Source organism: Eleutherodactylus coqui, chromosome 3 (genome assembly GCF_035609145.1).
Source record: "Eleutherodactylus coqui strain aEleCoq1 chromosome 3, aEleCoq1.hap1, whole genome shotgun sequence".
NCBI lineage: Eukaryota > Metazoa > Chordata > Amphibia > Anura > Eleutherodactylidae > Eleutherodactylus > Eleutherodactylus coqui.
This window is the reverse complement of record NC_089839.1, coordinates 120,449,050-120,470,217: the sequence shown is the minus strand read 5'-3', so window position 1 is coordinate 120,470,217 and position 21,168 is coordinate 120,449,050. Positions and strand designations below refer to the sequence as shown.

General features: G+C 42.1%; 1 protein-coding gene across 1 annotated transcript in view; it reads right to left on the bottom strand.

Annotated features, from left to right (window-relative positions):
* The window catches only part of LOC136619813 (protein unc-93 homolog A-like), a 208,049-nt gene that overhangs the window by 162,031 nt on the left and 24,850 nt on the right, over positions 1 to 21,168 (bottom strand). Inside the window, exons 3-6 of the mRNA XM_066594558.1 lie at positions 19,726 to 19,955; positions 15,300 to 15,428; positions 6,849 to 7,048; positions 4,613 to 4,748 (exon numbers count right to left, since the gene is read on the bottom strand). Coding sequence (XP_066450655.1) covers positions 4,613 to 4,748; positions 6,849 to 7,048; positions 15,300 to 15,428; positions 19,726 to 19,955 — 695 coding nt within the window. The remainder of the gene's footprint in view (positions 1 to 4,612; positions 4,749 to 6,848; positions 7,049 to 15,299; positions 15,429 to 19,725; positions 19,956 to 21,168) is intronic.

Genomic DNA, 21,168 nt, shown 5'->3' with positions numbered 1-21,168 from the left:
CACTTTTCCACAATAAAAACCCTTTTTTTAATCACTTTTATTGCATTTTTTAGCGTTTTTTTAACGCTTTTTGCCGCGCAGGATAAAAAGCATGTTTGATTTATTGTACGTGTATTTACGGACACGACGATACCAATTATGTGGGATTTTTTTTATGCTAATATGAGAAAAAGCATAAAAAAGGTTTTTTTTAACATTTTTTTTACATTTTTATTTTTTGTACATTATTTTGATTGTTTTTTTACACCATTTTTGTCCCTCTGAGAGACTTACACTGCAGCACTGAGGATCGCTACGATAAGGCATGGCAGGATTTCTCTACTGCCATGCCTTATCGCTTATTACAGCGATCTTAGGCAATGGCAATACAGGACGCTGGTATCTGGCATCCTGTTGCTATAGCAACCAGCCGGGCTCTCTGCGATACCATCGCAAGAGCCGGCTGAAGTCACAGAGGGAGCGCTCTCCCTCTGTGAACCCTTTCCCTGCCACGATCTACTAAGATTGCAGCAGGGAAGGGGTTAACAGCGGGGTGGGGGTTGGGGCTGGGGTGCGTATCTCCGATGCACCCCCGCTGTTGCAGCGGGAGGCCGGCTACTAGTGACATCCGGCTCCCGCTGCGGGATAGCGCGAGATCTGCTATGATCTCGCGCTATCCCTATTACACAAGGGTACGTCATTTTGTGGGAAGTATCCCGCTCCCATGACGTACACTTACGTCATGGGGAGGGAAGGGGTTAATGCAATTTAGAGGGGGAAAAAATAAAACATTAAAATACCTTCAGTAGCTGGGAAGCAGGAGATTTCAAATGTCCTGCCGATCTGGTGGTCTGCGCATGCATCACCATTTTTACTGAGGCACACATGCACAGAAGACACAGGAGGGTCATTTTCGGACCATATCATCGTGATACATTTCAGAGGATGGGGGTGAGTAGTTTCAGCCCCCCTCATGCATGCGATCTGTACGGGGAGCTGAAGCTTTCTCTTTTTTAAAATTTTTTATTTACTTTATTGCAATCACATTGCCGGGGGGGGGGCTTCCCACGGCCCCCCATGACTTCTCCAGGTTGTCGGCTACCTCCGGGAGCTGACAGCATGGAGCTGTCACATGCACAGCCCACCAGGTTTTAATCCTCAGTGAATACATGTTTTTATCAAAGCTCACAAAGCAAAGATGTAAAAAGGTAATGGGGCCATCACTAAGGGGTTAAAATAAACTGCTATCTCAGTGTCTATGGCACACAGATGGACACAGGCACTGGCAAGACACTTTCCATGTAGATTCTGGCATACAAATTCATTACACGCTCACTGCTAGTGATTAGCAGAGAGTGAGACACACAAGCAGCCAATCACTTGACTGCAGAGCTGTTAGTGACAGAAAGAAGTATGTCATAGCTAATAATAAGTTTTGCTCATCTGCCGTACATTGTGAAAGTCCGGGACAGGATGACCATGGTCTACTCTTCTCAGTGCACTGCTTACACTACCCAAAGTGAGGCTAGGGACAGTCAGAACAGAGTGGAGGGAGGGTGGAGATGTACTATGTGGGTGGGACTTCAGCAGGATGCAAGACACCAGGCTGCAGGTACCCCAATAGTGTTATGACCTGGCCAATAACTCACTAGCCCGGCTGGTAGTACTTCTTTTTTACTGGGCATATTAATGGCTGGTAAAAAATAATTGCTGACTGAGAGCACCTCTGGCTGGGATGCAATCCCATACCATCATGTATTTCACTCACTCTTTCTGCACTAGCAGGAGAGTGGCCAGAGCATGTGGCTAACAGAACAAAAAAAAAGGTGAAGAAACAATGTAGACGCTACCCCACCCACCGGTCCCGACATTACCCGCTATCAACATCCAATGTTTAAATCCCCATTAGTTACATGAAAACCAGGTAGACTGCAAAGAAGGGAAACTGTAGTTAACACCAGAGATAGACATTATGAGTACCTAGTTATGCGAAGTGTGATGCTAAACATGGACAAAATCTGGAAAAGTGGGGATATCGGCATAGCAACTAAATGCAGGATAAGTGCAAAGTATCATTTTCCCCATAGTCATGTATGGATGTGAAAGCTAGACTGTGAAAAAAGCTGTTAGAGGGAGGATTGATGCGTTTGAACTATAGGGTTGGCGAAAGCTGCTGCGAATACCCTGGACAGCAAGAGTAACAAACAGAGAAGTCCTGAATCATATCAGATCTGATATATCACTTGAGGGCAAGATGACCAGGCTTAGACGCGCGTATTTTGACCATGTAATGCGAGTCAAAACGTGAAATCAGTTGTTCATGCTGCGTCAAAAGATAAGGCTTGACCTATTCTTTGATGAAAAATGCTGGAAGCTTCCATAGAGGGGGAGGGAGTTTACCTGAGTCCGGAACTTGGAAATGACAGCTGGCTCTATTTAAGCATTAGAAGCCATTCTGAGGATTTCTGCCGACCGATGGAATTCCGCGCTGCGATACGCCCATGTGAACGGACGAGAAAACGCTAATTAATCTCAGTACTCAATTGCGGCTATTCTATATTGATGCAATTTTCAGCTATGATGTGGTCAGCGTAAAAGTGCATCACCTGCGTGAATGAGGCCTTATTCTCATGCATATGGCGCTGCATCAGAAGCCTGGTGTGGGTGTCCTATGCCAGCAGGAGCAGGGGCTCACAATCTATGATGACACCCTGACACCAGCTTGACTGGAGGAATCGCTGATCCGTCATTTAACCCTTTACATGCCATGGTCAAAAAGACCGTGGCATGTAAAAGGCTGACTAAGGACAGGCGTTCTATTTGTCACCCATCAGTACCCCGCAATTTGATCATGGGGACCTAATGCATTGCTATGGCACCCAGAGACTTGAAGATTGTCCAGGTCTGACATCTACAGTGGCTTATGAAGCTCACCTTTCTACTATCAGTATGTATAAAAAAAATTTTAAAAAAACACACAAATTTGGTATTACCGCATTTCTAATGACCCATGGAAAATAGTTAGTAAATTATTTCACTCACATGGTATACACCATGAAGAAATTTAAAATACTTAACGAAATAGCTAATTTCACACAAAAAAAATGGAACAGAAAGCAACCAAAAAGTTGTATAGATCATCAAACAGTATAATTAAAAAGTACAAATTGTCCAACAAAAAATATAACCCTAACACAGAAAAGTTGGCGGGGAAAAGAAAAAATGTTGGGAGTCTTTGAAAACTGATAGGAAAAAATACACATTTTTTAAATATTAAAAAGTATCAAAAAGGTGTTAAATTTGGTATCAATGTAATCATAGAATTAATTTAAAGAGATTATTTATACCACTTGGTGAATACTGTAAAAAAAAAACAATGCCAGAATTGCAGATTTTGTTAATCTTTCCTTTAGAAAATAATAAAATAGAAAGTGACCAAAACGGTATATGTTCCCAAAAATGGGATCAATAAAGACTAGACTCATCCTGCAAAAAACAAGCCGTCAAAGAACTCCATCGATGGAAGAATAAAATTGCTACATGTCTGGCTATGCGGTGATGCAAAAGCAAATCTTTAAAAAAACGTTATTAGTTTACAAAAATTGCAAAACATAAAAAAGACTGTACAAACATAGTATGGCCAAAATTGTGCTGACCCAGAAAATAATGTTATCTTATTATTTGTTCTGCATGCTGAATGTTGTGAAAATGAAATCCAAAATACAATGATAGAATTTTTTCTCCCCAATCCCCATAGTTTTCAATACATTTTATGCACCCCAAAATGATGTAATTAAAAAATACAACCTGTTCTACAAAAAACAAGCCCTGTTATGGCTATGTTGATGGGAAAATCAAAAAGTTATGTCTCTATGAGGGCTCGTTCAGACAAACGCTGTGGACGCGCACTATAGCCGTGTGAAAACATTGTGACTATACTGCTCTAAAGATCACGTGAACGGGTTAATTCCTGCTACTTGAAGTAGCCTGTTCACCCAATTCAAATTCGTGGTGCATTCTTTCCAGTTCCTATAGGAGTCTATGGAAAGCACGCACCAAGATAGGTCTGGTCCTATTTTGCACGTTCCATAGAGCTTAGATGCGACCTGCAGTCGCATGTCCTATCTTCGCATGGTGCGCGAATTTAGCGTGCCTAACAATCGTTCATGTAAACACTTCTATAGGAGACCATTGGTTCCTATAGAAGCACAACCTGTGTGTGCCTTTTTTTTTGCGTGTGGACAGCACTCGTGTGAATGAGGTCTGAATGTGATGATGAAAAAAAACTGAAAAATTACAGTAGTTAGTTATTAAGGCGAAAATGGGTTTTGATACTAAGGAGTTAACCCTTTCCAATCCACTGTCTGACCTCTGAAGACATTATGATTAAGGGCTGTACAGCTCCGATGTTGGAAGACGTCTGTCGAGGTTCTCTTACTGTATATTGCCAGCCTCTCTGCTGTCAGAGCCTATCCAACGTGACATTTCATGCAGTACTGGCTTTAGACAGCATATAGCGCAGTTGTATAACAGCAGAAAAAGAGTAAGCTCCCTAGGAAAACCAGGATACAAATTGGATTGGAAAGGGTTAAAACATATTCAGCATCATATACTTGGACATTATTATACTTACCAAGTAAAAACAGAGGAACTCTCCCAGTATACTGAGCAAGTTTTCCAAATATAGCTGCACATATTGAATTTGTAACACCAAAACAGATCATTATAAAGCCCAGATATTTTAATCCTAAAATGCAGGTTACATAAGACTGGAGAATAATAAGCAAAAAAAAAACAATAATTTAGTTGGAATATGCTATACACTTTACTAAACACTACAAAACATAACATCCTCACCAAAACCTAAATGGTTTGAAGTAAGCCTGTCATCACCGGTGAGAGCCATAAACTAAATTATGGCGCTCATAAGGCAAGTCCTGAGCAATCTGGGAATGTGCTTTGTATATTTAACCGGCTCCCCTACCCGCACTGTGGAAGTCAGTGCTCAGTCTATGAATGTGACTTCTTTCTTCAGAAAGAGTGCACATGTACTGTATGACGAAAAGGAGAACTGCTTTCTATTAGATACAATGGACAATATTAACTCTATGAAGAGTCACACGGGAAGTGGGCGGAGCTTCTGGCTCGGGTCAGATGGGCTTCTTGGGGCTGTTATAAATATGGTATTGCATGTACACTGTAGGAAAAAAACTATTGCATAATTGCTGGGTTTTAGAAATGAGCGAGCACTCAAATGCTTGGGTCCGCGTTATTCGAGTAAAGCTTTTCGTAAAGTTCGAGAGCTGTACTTGAGTAATGAACCCCATTACTACAATGGGAGACTCGAGCATTTTTGTATGTGGGACGCCGGGTGCCGAGCTTTTTCTCTGTCTCTCTCTCTCTCTCTCTCTCTCTCTCTCTCAAAACAGGCACGTCACATCGGGGAGGAGCCAAAAACTGCAGGGCGGGGACGAACACAGCTTGATGTTCGTTCGAGTAACGAGCACCATTGAGTATGCTAATACTCGAACTAGCTCAACTCTACTGGGTTTATTTCAATTCTCTCTTTCAAAAAACTTATTAGTACTGTCATTAAAAATATGTTATCCTGTAAATAGCAGGCTATCATTTATTTCATACATTCATGTTGATGTAAAAATTAAGTTATGGCACTCAGAATTCGGGAATGAAAAGGAAAAAACAAAATCACTATGTCACAAAGGACAAAATGGACTTGTTATGTCCCTGCCAGCACACCTTCACTACTGTGGGTTCTATCCGGGGAAGCTACCGTAATTTTTTTCTCTCCTGACTAGTTGAGATTAATTAGTCCTGCAGCTGGTAGCTGAGGTAGTGGCTGGTGATTGAAAGATTTGTCAGCTAATCACTTCCTTTCCACTCCCTATATAACCCAGCTCTTCCTGTCTGGGAGTTAGTGGTTATTTTCAGTATCCTTTTTTAAGTCAGCTTGCTCAGTGCTCCTCTCTGTCTGGCTCCTATGTGTTCTGTTTGTCTTGCTTTCTTTGTCCTTTTCTTTTATTTACTGTCAGTTTCTGTTTGTCCATGTTTTACTGTACTCTGTAAGAAGTAGGGTCGTTCCTTTTGGGACAGGTGCTCCGCTGCGAGGTGGCGCTATCAGATGGGTTCAGTGTACCCCACTCTCATCGTTACCTCTTGTGTCTGTCTGCTCCTGTGTCTAACCACCTGTATAGCAAGCTTATACATCTGTCTTGACTGCCCCAGTATCTAGTCATATCTAGGTTTCGTTGGCAGTCCAGGATGAACGTAACAGAACTGTGACAGCAAGTGGTAAATACTACTTCTATTGTATTCTATGCATAAAATCTTGGATTGTCAAATATGGATATCATTGAAATATTGAAATCAAATGTCTGAAATAGTTTATTAAAATATTTTATACTATTTAACTGATGAAAACCAGAAACATTTGCATGTAAAAAGTATCACATGCTTAGGGACGGGTATCATCTCACCTTAAGGAGATCACCTAGACATTGTGTAAGGAGACTTATAAGGCCATGCATGCTCCTCTGGGAAATATATGCGTATAAGAAAAATGGAACAATACCTCTGCAGCGCCATCTACTGCATGGCAGAATTCCTACAAATCAATGTCTGACCCTTTATACAGTACTTTAGTACAATGATTGGGAATCATTGTTCTAAAGACCTGTATAAAGGGTGGGGCATTGATTTTCAGGAATGCTGCCAACCAATAGGTGGCATTGCAGAGGTATTGTTCCATCTCATTTTGCAAAAGTATCACATGACATAATTATAGCACAAAATGCTACTGATATATAAAGGAATACTATAAATACATTTGAATAAAAAAATTACAAGTGTACCTTAGTGAAATCACTGGCAATAAAACCTTGTTCAAAACCACTGAACATAGTGAGTGGAATAAGAAGACATTGCCGTTTATCATGGAGTTGTTTAATTGCTAAAAAAAGTATAGAACCACTGTTAACATCTTTTTCCTCTCTGTCTTCTTGTATTTGATCCAAAAATATGATTATCAGTAAAACCGCTCCCACTCCGCACCCTTAAACAAAAACAAACCAACATTTATCAATGCAAGTTAAATTTCAAATACATTGCAAACACATACAGAATGAGCAACACAAAGGGAATTCAACTGGAAACTCATGTTAAACAAATAGCATGATTGTCGCACATAAACCAATGAACCAATAAATTGTACACTGTGATCAACTTTTGCCTGAGGCAATATAACCCACATTTCAATATAACCCAGAGTACTGGTGAGTGATTAACTTATCTTTGCAATAGTGTGGACTCAATATTGTGTATGATTGGCTGTTACTCACAAGTTACATTGCTCTTCATTGGTTCATTAACCCCTTAATGACATGGCCTATTTTGGCGTTGAGGACCAAGCGATTTTTTGGTATTTTTCCATCTCCATTTTTCAAAAGCCATAACTTTTTTATTTTTCCGTGGACGCGGCCGTGTAAGGGCTTGTTTTTTGCGTGGCGATCTGTAGTTTTTATCGGTGCCACTTTTGGGTATATAGACAATATCGTAATTTTTTTTTATTTTTTTTTTAATGATAACAGGGAGAGAAAACGCATCAATTCTGCCATAGATTTTTTTTTTTTTTTTACAGCGTTAATCATGCAGCATAAATGACACACTAAAATTTTTCTGCGGGTCGGTATGGTAACAACGATACCAAAATTGTTATATTTTTTTTAGGTTTTTACACTTTTTTGCAATAAAACCCCCTTTTTTTGGAAATCTTTTTTTTTTCTCTATAGCTGCATTCAAAGTCCTGTAACTTTTTTATTTTTCTATGTACGGAGCTCTATGAGGGCTTATTTTTTGCGAGACGAGCTGTAGTTTTTATTGGTACCATTTTGGGAAATGTACGGCTTTTTTGATCACTTTTATTGCATTTTTTGTGAGGCAAAATGCTAAATATTAGCATTTTGCCTCTGTTTTTTAGCGTTTTTTTTTACGCTTTTTGTCGTACAAAATAAAAAGCGTGTTCAACTTTTTGTACACGTCGTTACGGACGCGTCAATACCCAATATGTGGGGTTTTAGTTTTTTTTCCCTTTTTTTATGCTAATATTAGAAAAAGCATAAAAAAGGGGTTTTTTACATTTTTTTTTTTACATTTTTATTTTTTTTACACTTTTCTTTTCTTTTTTTTAATACTATTTGAGTCCCTCTGAGGGACTTACATCACTGTGCCTATGATCGCTGTCATAAGGCATGGCAGAGCTACTGCTCTGCCATGCCTTATCGCTTGTACAGCGATAATAGGCACAGGCAATACAGGACGCCAGTGTCTGGCGTCCTGTTGCCATGGTGACAGGCCGGGCTCTCGCGATAACATCGCGAGTTCCGGCCGGAGACACACAGGGATCGCGATCCCTCTGTGAACTCTTTCCCTGCCGCGATCTACTTAGATCGCGGCAGGGAAGGGGTTAACAGCGGCGGGCGCATCTCCGATGCCCCCCCGCTGTTGGAGCGGGACGCCGGCTGTGACTGACAGCCGGCTCCCGCTGCGGGATAGCGCGGGATCACATGTGATCCCGTGCTATCTCCAGGACGTACCAGGTACGTCATGTTGCGGGAAGTACCAGGCTGCCATGACGTACCAGGTACGTCCAGGAGCGGGAAGGGGTTAAAAACCTTGATGTGATTTAGAAGACACAGGGTGATGATGTTACCAGAGGTTATAGGGTGAACTTGTTCTGGCTCCAAATTTCTCCAGCAGGATTTTGAGTATTCATGCAGCCTCCTAGTTGTAAAGCATGGTGTGTGCACATGCTAAGAGATCACTCTGACACACATTCAGTAAGAAGTCTTAACCAGCTCTGGGCAGTTACAATGCCAGAGCCTTATTTTATTAAAACACATAATACCTGCCCTTTATGGGCATATAACATATGACATACATGGTTTTCAATACATCAAATTGCAATTGTAACTGCTGGAGATAGTAACAACCTAGCCTTGGGGCTGGCCCAAACAGGATCTCGTAGGAAGATAGTGCATGATCCCCCCTGGGTGTATACCTAACACTGAATTGGGCTATTGGGAGACAGTCCTGCCAGGACAGCCCTGTTTCCTGTGTCATTTTAAGCATCTTGCTCTTTAGCGTACCTGTTGCGTGTGCTGCTGGGATCTGTGGTACTATGTACTCCTAGCAGCACAGTCAGGTGGTTGAGGGTTAATTGAGCTGGCTGGGTGTGGCACTTCCTGCTAGCCAATCTCCTGGATCTGTGCTCACATATAAACCCAGCTCCTGGTCAGTCTCTGGCTGGACCCTAGGGTGAGCACTCATGTTACTTCTGTGTCCTGTAACTTGTTATCAGTCATGTTCAGCTTGTTCCCACTCTGATCTGTGTTTGCAAGTAGGTCTATTGTCTCTCTGCTTCCACAAGATTGTTTGGACACCTGTAGTCCTAGTCTGCAGTACATGCAGCCCCCTTTTCCTTCCCCCTGTACAGGTGCAGCCTCCAAAGGTCTTATGTCTTATTCTGGGTGTCAGTTGGTGTAACTGGACACTGTTCCCTATGTCAGCTTGTGTAGTTGACTGTCTATTCCCCCTGTATGAGGACACATAGACTTGCTGTGAGTTTCATCTGTGTGCATGTGATCTCTGAGTGGAGTCTGTCTGGCTGTGTGCCCTATACTCTGTCCTGTTCCTGATGCAGCTGGCTGTGTGTCCAGTGCTCTGTTCTGTCCTGTTGCAAGCTTTGCTGAGTAATCTCTGTCTTGCTCGTTCATGTCGGTTTGTACGTTTAAATTCTGTCAGTTTCGTGTCAGTATGCTGCGTGACCTGCTATCTGTGTCCTGTCCTGTTGCAGCTTTCTGTGTGAACTCTGTCCGATTCTGCTGGACTCCTGGTTAGTGTAGGGACTAGCGGTATAACCAGGAGCCGTGAAGTGGCCCGCTAGCTTACATGTTTTGTACAAAATGTCAACCAATACCTGGTATTTATATTCAGCTTCCATTCTGTTAATAGTGTTTGCATTGTGGCTGCTGTATACTGTGTATCCTGGGGTTCTGTCTCTGTCATGTAGCATGTATATGTCTCCTGTTCTGTGGCGTGGTTCTTAGGATCAGCTAGGGTCCAGATCCGAAGACCGCTGGGCTGCCCTTATTGGGGCAATGTTCCCCGCTTAGGTAGGGCCATGCCATCCTCCCGTGTAGAACAGGGTCAGTTGCCTGAAACCTGTGTGAATCCCGTGTGACCCTGGTGCTACCTGTGTACGTCCATCCCATCCATTCTCTGTCCCATTTTTGGGTGCGATCATGTGGGCTCTCGTGCTTTGCCTGCCCACACGATCGTAACAGTACCATTGAATCTATCCACCTTTCCACTACTCTATGGTGGTAGAGTGTGTAAAAGGCCTGGGATATACCCAGAGCAGACATGATGTGTTGCTTTATTTCACCTGTGAAGTGTTTACCTCTGACTCAATCACTTCTGGTACCCCGTATTTGCAGATTACCTCGTTCATGAGCCTCTTTGCGGTTACCCGCTCATTCACCTTGGTAACAGGGTAGGTCTCCAACCTGAAAAGACATCAACAACAAGCACATATTCATACTTCTCAGCAGGTGGGAACTGAATGTAGTCAACTTGCAATCCCTGAAATGGATAGAGGGGTCTAGGCAAGTGTTTTTGGGGCACCTTTTGGGGCAACATGAGTTGCCTATGGCACAGATCATGCAAGTTTGGACAAATGATGCAGCAGCTATATAGAACCCAGGAGTCACCGGTTCTCATTCAAGCGTCAACGTCATTCCTGCTTTTGATGGGTGCGTCTTTCTGTGCATCAGCTGGGCCATCATGGGATACGGGAACCGTGGCAGGCAAGTTCTGTTGACTATTCGCCATATGCAGTCCTGTTCTGCTACTCCCATTTTTAGTCCATTTATCCTTTCCTTGCTGACTTATAATTGTAAAGTCCTTAGCATATCAATGTCCAAATTTTTGTCACCGACTTGTGCTGTCAGTATCTTCTTTTCTTCTTTCTTCCACGGCTTGAGGGCCGCTGCCTTTGCTGTGCTGTTGGCGAAGGTGTTGCCTCTTACTTCCTCAGTGTAGGAATTGGTGTGAGCTTTCACCATAAAACTGTTTCCTTATCAGGTAGACGTAGGGCCTCCATGAGACTGCACCGCTGCACCATTCTTAATTGGTTTTACTGCTGAGGTAAGAAACTGTCTGAGCTTCCATATTGGGCCGTAATCATGAGCTATGCCAAATACATACCGGGAATCAGTGTGTTTGCCGTCTTACCTTTCGCCACTCTACACAGCTCAGTGAGAGCCTTCAGTTCCGCTTCTTGTGCTGAGGCATGCAGAGGCAGAGCTTCTGCTTCTAGGACATCTTGCTGTGTGACCACTGCATATCTGGTGTGGAGTCGTCAATCCTCACCCTGGTACCATCTACAAAAAGCTCAAAATATCCATTGTCAACAGGCGTTCCAGTAACTGTTTGAATACTTGCAGTTTCTTGCTGCATCAATATTAAATAATCATGTTGATGTTCTATTTCAAATTGATCAGAATCTTTTAGCAAAAATAAACAAAAAAAATAGCTGATCTACAATACCTAGATCACCTATGCCTCCCCCCTTTTGAACTGGGATACTCGATTGGAAAAAGAGTAGCCAGCTTCAAGGTAGTACAACATTGAAAGAAATGCTAGGAGGCATGAGAAGTGGCACGTTATAGGTCAAAGTGACATTCTTTGAAGCCAAATCTGAGCGAAAACACCCTTTTTTTTCAATGGCAGTTAGCATTTCTAACACAAGAGGGCACAACACAAGCAACAGAGTGGAGGCGTGTTGTGTAATATACTGGGGAAAGGGGAAGCCATTACCAGCCACCCAGTCCATAGAATTTCAGGGAATTACATTGTTTAACTTTGATTATTCTGTCTGAATAAAATTATAGTTTCAGTGAAAACTGACACTAAAAATATAAAGACATAAGGAAAAAAACTAAAGAATGCGGATGAATTGACATCCTACTCTGAGCGATCAAGTCCTTCTTTCTCACATAAAAAAAGACTACTTTTGGCAAATCGCGTTAAAAAGTTTGCTGGGTGACTATAGGGATATTATTCCATGTGTAAGAGCCTTCCTTAACATCATCTGAACATCTACTGGAGAAGCAGGCAGCGGAAAACAGAGAGCCCCTGGGAAACTACTACATGACAGAGCGTCCCCTACTTATGGATCTATGGCTTCTGTCCTCCATGCATCAACTCCAACCTTATATACACTATAAACTAGCTTAGTCATCTACTATGTCCTAAGCTGCATCTTTGAAAAGAACAAAGGTTTGTTTCCCTGAACTTATCACACATCCAAAGTGGCCACATTTAGAGTGTAATTAAGTCTGGACAAACAAGACCTTACTTGAGACAATGATGATGTTAGCACTGGATACAGTGGGTCGGGGAATTAGGCCTTCCGGGTGTAGCAAGATGGCCGCCAAAGGAGGAAGGGGCTGGGCTCGGTCCTGTCCCGGATGGGGAGGGGCTGGAAGTGATGTCACGGACAATGAAAGTGAGCACATGGGAGGAAGTGACTTCAGGATGGGGGCAAGGCTCCCCACAATTTCTGCAGGCATCACACCATGCAGGGTTTTGGACACCGCGGACATGGCAAGTCCAACAGGGGCAGCCACCATCATGGAGGGGAGGGGGCTCAGTGGATGACACAAAGGCATTACATTGTTCATGATACAGGTAATTCCCTTCCCCACTACCCTATACCACCCCTCAGCAGCCTGGAGCAGCTCCCTGCCTGCCAAAGCCCCCTTCTTATCTCGTAAAACTTTCCTCCATTCTCTGTCTGCAACCCAACCCCCCCTCCATTCTTCTCATTTCTCGACATACTCTGTGCCTTCTTTCAGCACCTAAATCACATGCTCTATGCCTCTTATCTTTCCAATCTGCCCAACTCTATCCTGCCTGTTAATTCTATCCCGTCCTGAATTTCTGGGCACAGTAGTACTCCTCTAATAGATTCCACCTTCCTAAAATCTTCCCAGTAGAATCCGTCCTTTTCCCACAAATCACAATGCACATCTACTATATAACACAAAACAAAAGGGACAGACGGGTTTACTGGGGAATACCTACAGTGGCTTAATGTATACGTCTCACCTATCTTTGCAACAGCGCACCCCTTATTAGTAATCCCCAGTAGCAAACCCTGCACACACTTTGGACAATGACCAAGAACTCAACAATATTTGGAGTATCCAGCCTTTATGCACCACGGCTATAATCCCCGCGTATACTTCCAAACGTATAAGATCATATATTGTGCTCAATCATACAAGTGAATACGCCTATTTTAAATTTTCCTGGCCCTGCTCTCCAAGTGTATTAAGGTGAGTCTTGCACTATTACATAGGAGAGTATGCCCCTGGCGCACTCCCTCAAAGTGTATATGAACACAATGGGCCCTGCTATACATTCGAGTCCGCCTGTTTCAAATCAACCCTCACAAAATTTGTCTCCCAGTCTTAAGTACACCGTCTTTAACCGTCTCAACATGATATTCTCAGCATACAGAATACCCCTAGACAGGTTACACAGTGGAAATTTGGAGTAGGCAAAACTAAATTACTTGTCTTTGGTGACCACCAGTGGTCTGGTTTAGGGACAGGCAGATTAACAGTTGAAAATCAGTTCACACAGGTAGATTGATGTAAAGCAATCTTACCGTGCTCTGTAGATCTTGGGCCCACCTGATTTTCGTCCGTTAATCTTCTAATCTCTCTGGTGTTCAGGCAGCCGATGGTCACAGCCTACTCGCCCACCTAGGAACGCCAACTGTTCTGAATCAAAATTTCTCCAGCAGAATTTGGGGTATTTATGCAGCCTCCTAATTGTAAAGCATGGTGTGTGCACACGCTGAGAGATCACTCTGACACACGTTCAGTAGAAAGCCTTAACCAGCTCTGGACAGATATGATGCCAGAGCCTTATTTTGTTAAAACACATAATACCCTTTATCGGCGTATAACATATGACATACATGGTTTTTGAGCATGATTATAGGTTTTTCAGCTAACTGAGTTTCCTCCCCTCCTCCACCTTCCCCCTCTGAGCATCTTCGTTGTCTGCAACATGTGCTCTAAGCACAGGCTTCTCCTTTATTTCAGAAGTTGAGAAGGGGGGAGGGTAGGAGGGATGCAGCCAACATGTAATTTCCAGTTAGCTGAATGCATATGTAATTTGACACAAGAGAGACTACATCCTCAACATCCTACTGAACTCATATTGAGCTGATAATGTAACACACATCCCTTATCACGCCATTGTCCAGCAATTATCATGATAAAAGATGCTGCTACTAGTCTCTGCAATGTCAAATCCCTATAGCTGTCTAATACATATAGTTTATACAAATCAATAGACATTTTACACTGATTAATCATCATTTTCTACTACAAACTCAATGATAGACGATCGAGGTGATGACTCTGCTTCTAGGCAGGGACGTTTCATCCTCCTGCTAGGTTAGGGTCAGGCTTTCTTCTCCCTGGAGTGGTGTTACCGTTCACCATAGCGTGGTGTGCTTGTTTCCAGCAGTGGGTATGTTATCTTACGCAGTGCTGTAGCGTAGTACTCTTGTGTCGCACGAGATTTACATTCTGCTTTACGTACTCCTGTTGTGGTGCGCACTGTTCTACAGTGCATAGTATTTTCAACTGCAGTGGTTGTGAACGTCACCCTGCATCATGCTGAGTGTGGTGCTTGTGTGCCGCATGGATGTGACATATACATTGTTTATTGTAAGATTTCATGAAAATGGATAAAGTTCATATTTGAGTTATTTATTTTGTACAATTGATCATAACAGAATAAAACACAAGTCTAAAGGAATCATTTAAAACACATGAGGCTTGGACTGGCTAATAGGGTAACAAGTCTATTCCCCAGAGGGCCATGAGCCATGGTGACCCCTTAGCCTCTGCAACCTACAATAGTTACACACAGGATCTGCATGTATTGGGTTAATGAAAGTCTACCAATTCCTGCCTGCAGTGGAAGCCACCATAAACAAACACAGACACCCTTCTATTGAAGTGTGTTAAAATTGCAACAGCGAGGAATTTGTAAAGGAGTTTCAGGTAATATTTGTATGCACTGTAGCTGTACATTGGGCCCCCAGAATTAATATTACTGGTGGGTCTAGGGTACTCCAGTCCAATGCTGAAACGCATAGTAAAAAACATTTAACCTTTTATAGCTGTATAAAATCTTCAATATTTAATATAACTACATACCAGTATAAGATCCAAGAAGAACATAGATCACAGTGTTTGATGGTTGGCCAGATGTAATATTACCAGTTTGAGTCAATTCAGCTGGGCAGTCACCTGCTCCACATATGGTTTGATTTGGTGCATCCAGATCTGAAAAGAAAATTATATCAACTATTTCATCTACACAAAGGGCTTGTCTCACAACAGTTAACAGTGACATAATAGTAATGTAGGTAGACCACATGACTGCTATGGGACCCGCAGGCAGGGACACCCAGGGTCAGATGGCCCTACTGGAACTATGTGGAAGGGAAGTGAAAGACCAGGTAAAAAAGTACAGCTAATGAATATATTTGAGAACCCTGCTATTGGAAGTGAAAAGAAAGAATAAAGACAAAAAAAATTCTGAAGGAAAGTAAAGGAGCAAGAGACACTGATCACAATCTAAAATGTTTTTACACAAATGCACAGAGCATGGGAAACAAACAAGGAGAATTGTAGCTCCTAACACACAGAAACAGATCCAATAAAAGAGGTGAAGGTGTTCTATTGTATGTTAGGAAAACATCATCTTGTACAGAGATTCAAGATTCAGAGCATGGTACTTCTGTAGAAAGTGTTTCGGTAAGAATACAAGAAGAGAACAGAAGGAAACTATTGTAGGCATTTACTATAGGCCTCCTGGACAAGCAGAATATATTGATGAACTCTTTCTACTTTAGATGGTCAAGGTCTCAAAAAAGCATGACATAGTGATTATGGGAGATTTTAACTATCCAGACATTTGTTGGGAATCTCTCTCAGGTAAAAGTAATGGATCCAACAAATTCTTATCCACTCTTGTTGAAAACTTTATCTATCAAAAGGTAGGAGAGAAAACAAGGGGATCTGCTATCTTGGACTTAATTCTTACCAACAGGAAGGGAATGGTTGAGGAAGTAATGCTGGCTGGGACCTTAGGAGTCAGTGATCATGCTATCCTTGAATTTTGGATAAAAAGGGGAGGTAGACCTGAGAAAACTCAAATCTCAAGGTTGGATTTCAGAAAGGCAGATTTTAATAAACTCTGAAAGAATGCACGGGCAGAGAGAGATATGGAATGCCATGTGGGCCAGCATCTGTAACTATGACATTTAACCCGGAAGGGAAGGGGAAGTAAGTAAATAAAAGGACCATAAATAAATAAATGAAAAAAAACACAAAAGATGAGTGTGCGAGGGGGAAAAAAAAAAAATGGTTTATTGAAAAAGAGGAAACAGATAAATAGAACAACGGTAATAATAATAATAATAAATCTTTGTTGACATATGGTACACGGAAATATGTGAGGCGGAATAGAGAGAGAGAGAGATCAAATAACTGATGGTGGCATTTGTTCACCCCCCCGGGCCGAGCAGGAACAATCTGCATTTGTATCAGGATGAAGAGAGAAAAGAAAACAATGGAACTATAATGGACATTTATCGTTTAAAACCCTCTTTGTTTATAACATAACCAGAACACGAGATGGAACTTACTGAACCTAAGCTACTCATATATACTGGACCAATTGTTGAGAGAGACCGAGGGAGGGAGGGAGGAGGGGGTTGGGGAGGGAAACAGTTATGTACAATGATGACTGATAATATATTTGAAATATGTAAAAGAAGTTGGAAATGTTCAATAAAAAATATCTAATTAAAAAAAAAAAACTCTGAAAGAGGGTGTTGCAACTTTTTGATCACGACAGTATCATGGCATGGTGTCCTCGACGCAGGCCAAGACCTGTCACCTTGTTATGCAGGACAAGGGTTAATGCACCATGTGCAGAGACTGGGTGCTGTCTCTCTTTGCTGCATGGATGTTTGCTGGATTAGTCGTGCCTGGGAGAAGGTTGGAGGTGGGGTTCTCTAATTGCTCTGCCCGTTGTCAGGTGTAGAGTAGCTTTATATTCTCACCCCTCTCTTTGCTCAATGCTGCTTTTTCAGCCCCACAGAGGAATATTGGAGTTCATCGGTGCAGGGTGTACTGCTACGTCCAGATAAGTTGCTGCGGTTTACTTTCCAGTTCGTCATTTTTTTTTTGCTACGTTTGGTTCGTCTTTCCGAGGGTCTCTCAAGGGACAATCAGGGCCCAGGAAGAAGACTGTAGGGTTGCCTCTATCGAGACGATAACTCCACTTCTAGGCAGGGACCCTTCCCCCCCTGCTAGGTTTGGGTCAGGCTTCCTTCTCCCTGGAGTGGTGCTACTATTCAGCATAGTGTGGTGCGCACTGTTCTACGGTGCATGGTATTGTCAATTGCAGTGGTTGTGAATGTCACCCTGCATCCATGCTGAGCATGGGGCTTGTGTGCTGCATGGACGTGACAAAGGGTAGGAAGAATCCAATGGCTGATGTTCTTAAGGACAGACATGTCCAAGAAGGTTGGGAAATATTGTGAAATGAGATTCTCAAAGCACAATCATTAATCCCTAAAAGGAAGAATGGGAAGCATTTAAAGAGACAAGGATGGATGAACGCAGAACTTGCACACATGGTAAAAGAAGAAAAATATGTTTAGCAAATGGAAAGAGGGGGGAATATCTAAAGAAGAATATAATGCGGTCTGCAGAAACCTTAGGGCAAGTGTAAGAAAAGCTAATAATGAATTGAGGCTTGCAACAGAGGCCAAAAGCAATAAAAAAGGATTTTAGGGGTATGTCAAAAGCAAAAGCAAAGTCAAAGATGCCATTGGATGCTTATAAGTTGAAAATGGTGAATTGGTTAAGAATGATGTTGAGAAGGCCGAACTTTTAAATTCCTATTTTGTATCTGTTTTCTCTCAGAAAGTAGATGGAGCATCAACTGATCTTTCCTGTGCTATTGGGGGAATAAAAGAATGCAAGCTATCTATAAGCAGAGAGATGGTGAGGGAACACATAGCTAACTTAAATGAATTCAAGTCTGAAGGTCCAGATGAATTACATCCTAGGATACTAAAGGAAGCAATGGAGGTAATTGCTGAACCATGTGCCATAATCTTTGAAAATTCCTGGGGAACAGGAGATGTCCCCAAAGGTTGGAAAAGGGCAAATGTTTTCCCTATCTTCAAAAAAGGGAAGAAAGTAGATTCAGGAAACTACAGGCCTGTGAGCCTGACCTCTATACTGGAAAAGATCTTTGAACAAATTATTAAATAATATGTATGCAAGTACTCGGATGAAAATTGAGTAATTAATCAGAGCCAGCATGGATTTGTAACAAACAAGTCATGCCAGACTAATCTGATATCCTTCTATGACAGAAAAATGCAGTGGATATAGTATATCTTGACTTTAGTAAAGCATTTGACCAAGTATCTCATACCATACTTATTGAAAAAATGACCAAATATGCGATTGACAAGGCAACTGTTAGGTGGATTTACAACTGGCTGAGTGATCATACTCAAAGAGTAGTCATAAATGGCTGCACATCCAAGTGCAAGAATTTATCAAGTGGGGTACCACATGGCTCTGTCCTAGGCCCAGTGTTCAACATTTTTATAAATGATCTGGCGGAGGGAATTGATGGGAAACTCATCAAATTTACTGATGACCCAAAGCTAGGAGGAATAACTAACACTAGGGAAGAGAGAGACAGTATTCAAAAAGATCTAGAAAAGCTTGAACAGTGAGCGGCAACAAACAGAATGGTATTTAACAAGGAGAAATGAAAAGTCCTACATCTGGGCAAGAAAAATGAAAAAAGCACATACAGAATGGGAGGAATTGGGCTAAGCAGCAGCACATGTGAAAAAGACTTGGGTATACTAATAGATCATAGACTGAACATGAGTCAACAATGTGATGCAGCAGCCAAAAAGCCAAACACAATTCAGGGATGTATTAAGAGAAGCATAGAGTCTAGATCACGTGAGGTAATTATCCCCCTCTACTATTCCTTAGTCAGACCTCATCTGGAATACTGTGTCCAGTTCTGGGCACCCCACTTTAAAAAAGACATAGACAAACTGGAGCAAGTTCAGAGAAGAGTTACTAAGATGGTGAGCGGTCTGCAAATCCTGTCCTATGAGGAATGGTTAAAGGATCTGGAAATGTTTAACTTGCAAAAAAGAAGGCTGAGAGGAGACTTAATAGCTGTCTAAAAATATCTGAAGGGCTGTCACAGTGCAGAGGGATCAGCCCTATTCTTATTTGTACAAGGAAAGATTAGAAGCAATGGGATGAAACTGAAAGGGGAAGAGACACAAATTAGATAGTGAGGGTGATCAATGAGTGGAACAGGTTACCACGGGAGGTGGTGAGTTCTCCTCCAATGGAAGTGTTCAAACAAAGGCTGGACAAATATCTGTCTAGGATGATTTAGTGATCCTGCATTAAGCAGGCGGTTGGACAGGATGACCCTGGAGGTCCCTTCCAGCTCTACCATTCTATGATCATTTGACTGCTATAATAATAATATATTACTGCTCTGGTTGTATTTTACCTGCATTTGGTGTTAGGTGAAATACCAAAGAAGAAATAAGATTTCCCCAGACTCGGCAAGTTTGGCAAATTAAAAAGAATGCAGCAAAATATTGGTTCACAACATCTGTTGCTTGTTTGCCATGGGTTTCTGCATATTTGGTTCCCGTTATTGTTATATAAGTGCTCTTGCTTGCCCACAGCGGTCCACCTCCAAGTCCAACAAGTATGGAAGAAATAATAAGTGTAGGCCTAAAAATACAGCATATATATTTTTAAATCCATTTTTTAGAGTCACGTTATTTACATTTATTATCTCTCCCCTGAAATACTGATATCAAAATTATTCCAGCATAAAGAAACAACTAGCAGGAAGTAGGGTTGGGCGATTACCCAAAATTAACTCACCTTTTCAAGTCAGCACAATTAAAATTTTGTCCAGGATTGCGAAATTGATATAAGCCTTTTCCCATGGCAGGAGGGAGAAAGAATAACTATATTAACAAGCAAACACACTGCACATTGAGCATGACTGCCTTAGGCCAGTCCCATACGAATGGATTTCTATTGCAGAATCCGCAGTCGGCATCCGCACGGAGGATCCACAGCAAATGGCATGCATTGAAAGGTATGTAAAAATTGCGTTTTCCTTCACGCTGATGGGTACGAACTTCACATTCCGCGAGTGGAGTAAAAATCGCAGCATGCTATATTTTTCTGCAGACTTCAGTGGGCAGCTTCCATTTCCGTGTCATCACTAAGCGATGGCGTGGGAAATAAAAATACATATTTAAAAAAATCTGTATTGCGCATGACCGACGGCAAGCATCAGCGGTCATCCGCAATACAGAAATAGCAGGTACGCTGGGTTGCTGGCCGGGGTCACAGCTGGATTCTGCATGAGTAATCTGGATCATTCGTATAATCCCGACCTTACAGACTGCCAGGAGATAAGTCCATCAGAAGATAAAAAAGTTCCCGTACTCCAGGGGTACAGTGTAAGGCAATCAATTCATGTGGAGTGATGTAAAAAAAATGGGACTGTTATTTATATTTTGAGGGGTTCAATGTCCAAGAACCCCCCAGAAATCCAGTTGTGCCTTGAAATTATCACAATATGCTTGATAAAGAAGGGCACTGTGACATCCGCCAGGTGCACCTCCCCACAGCATGGACGCAGGGTGACGTTCACACAGAATGCAAAACGAATACACCAAAACTATGCTGGACAGTGAATATAGATGGAATAACCTGTCCCTTACCTAACAGGGAAGTGAGGAGCCCCTGCCTACAAGCAGAGTAATTGTCCTGATAAGGACAGCTCCACTGTCTTCTCCTGGGCCCTGACTATCCTTTGCAGGAACCCCCGTAGAGATGCACTGACACAGCAAAACAAAACAATAAAGGTAACAAAAAAAACAACAGAAATAATCACCAGTACTTATCAGAATTTGGAAGTATTTCA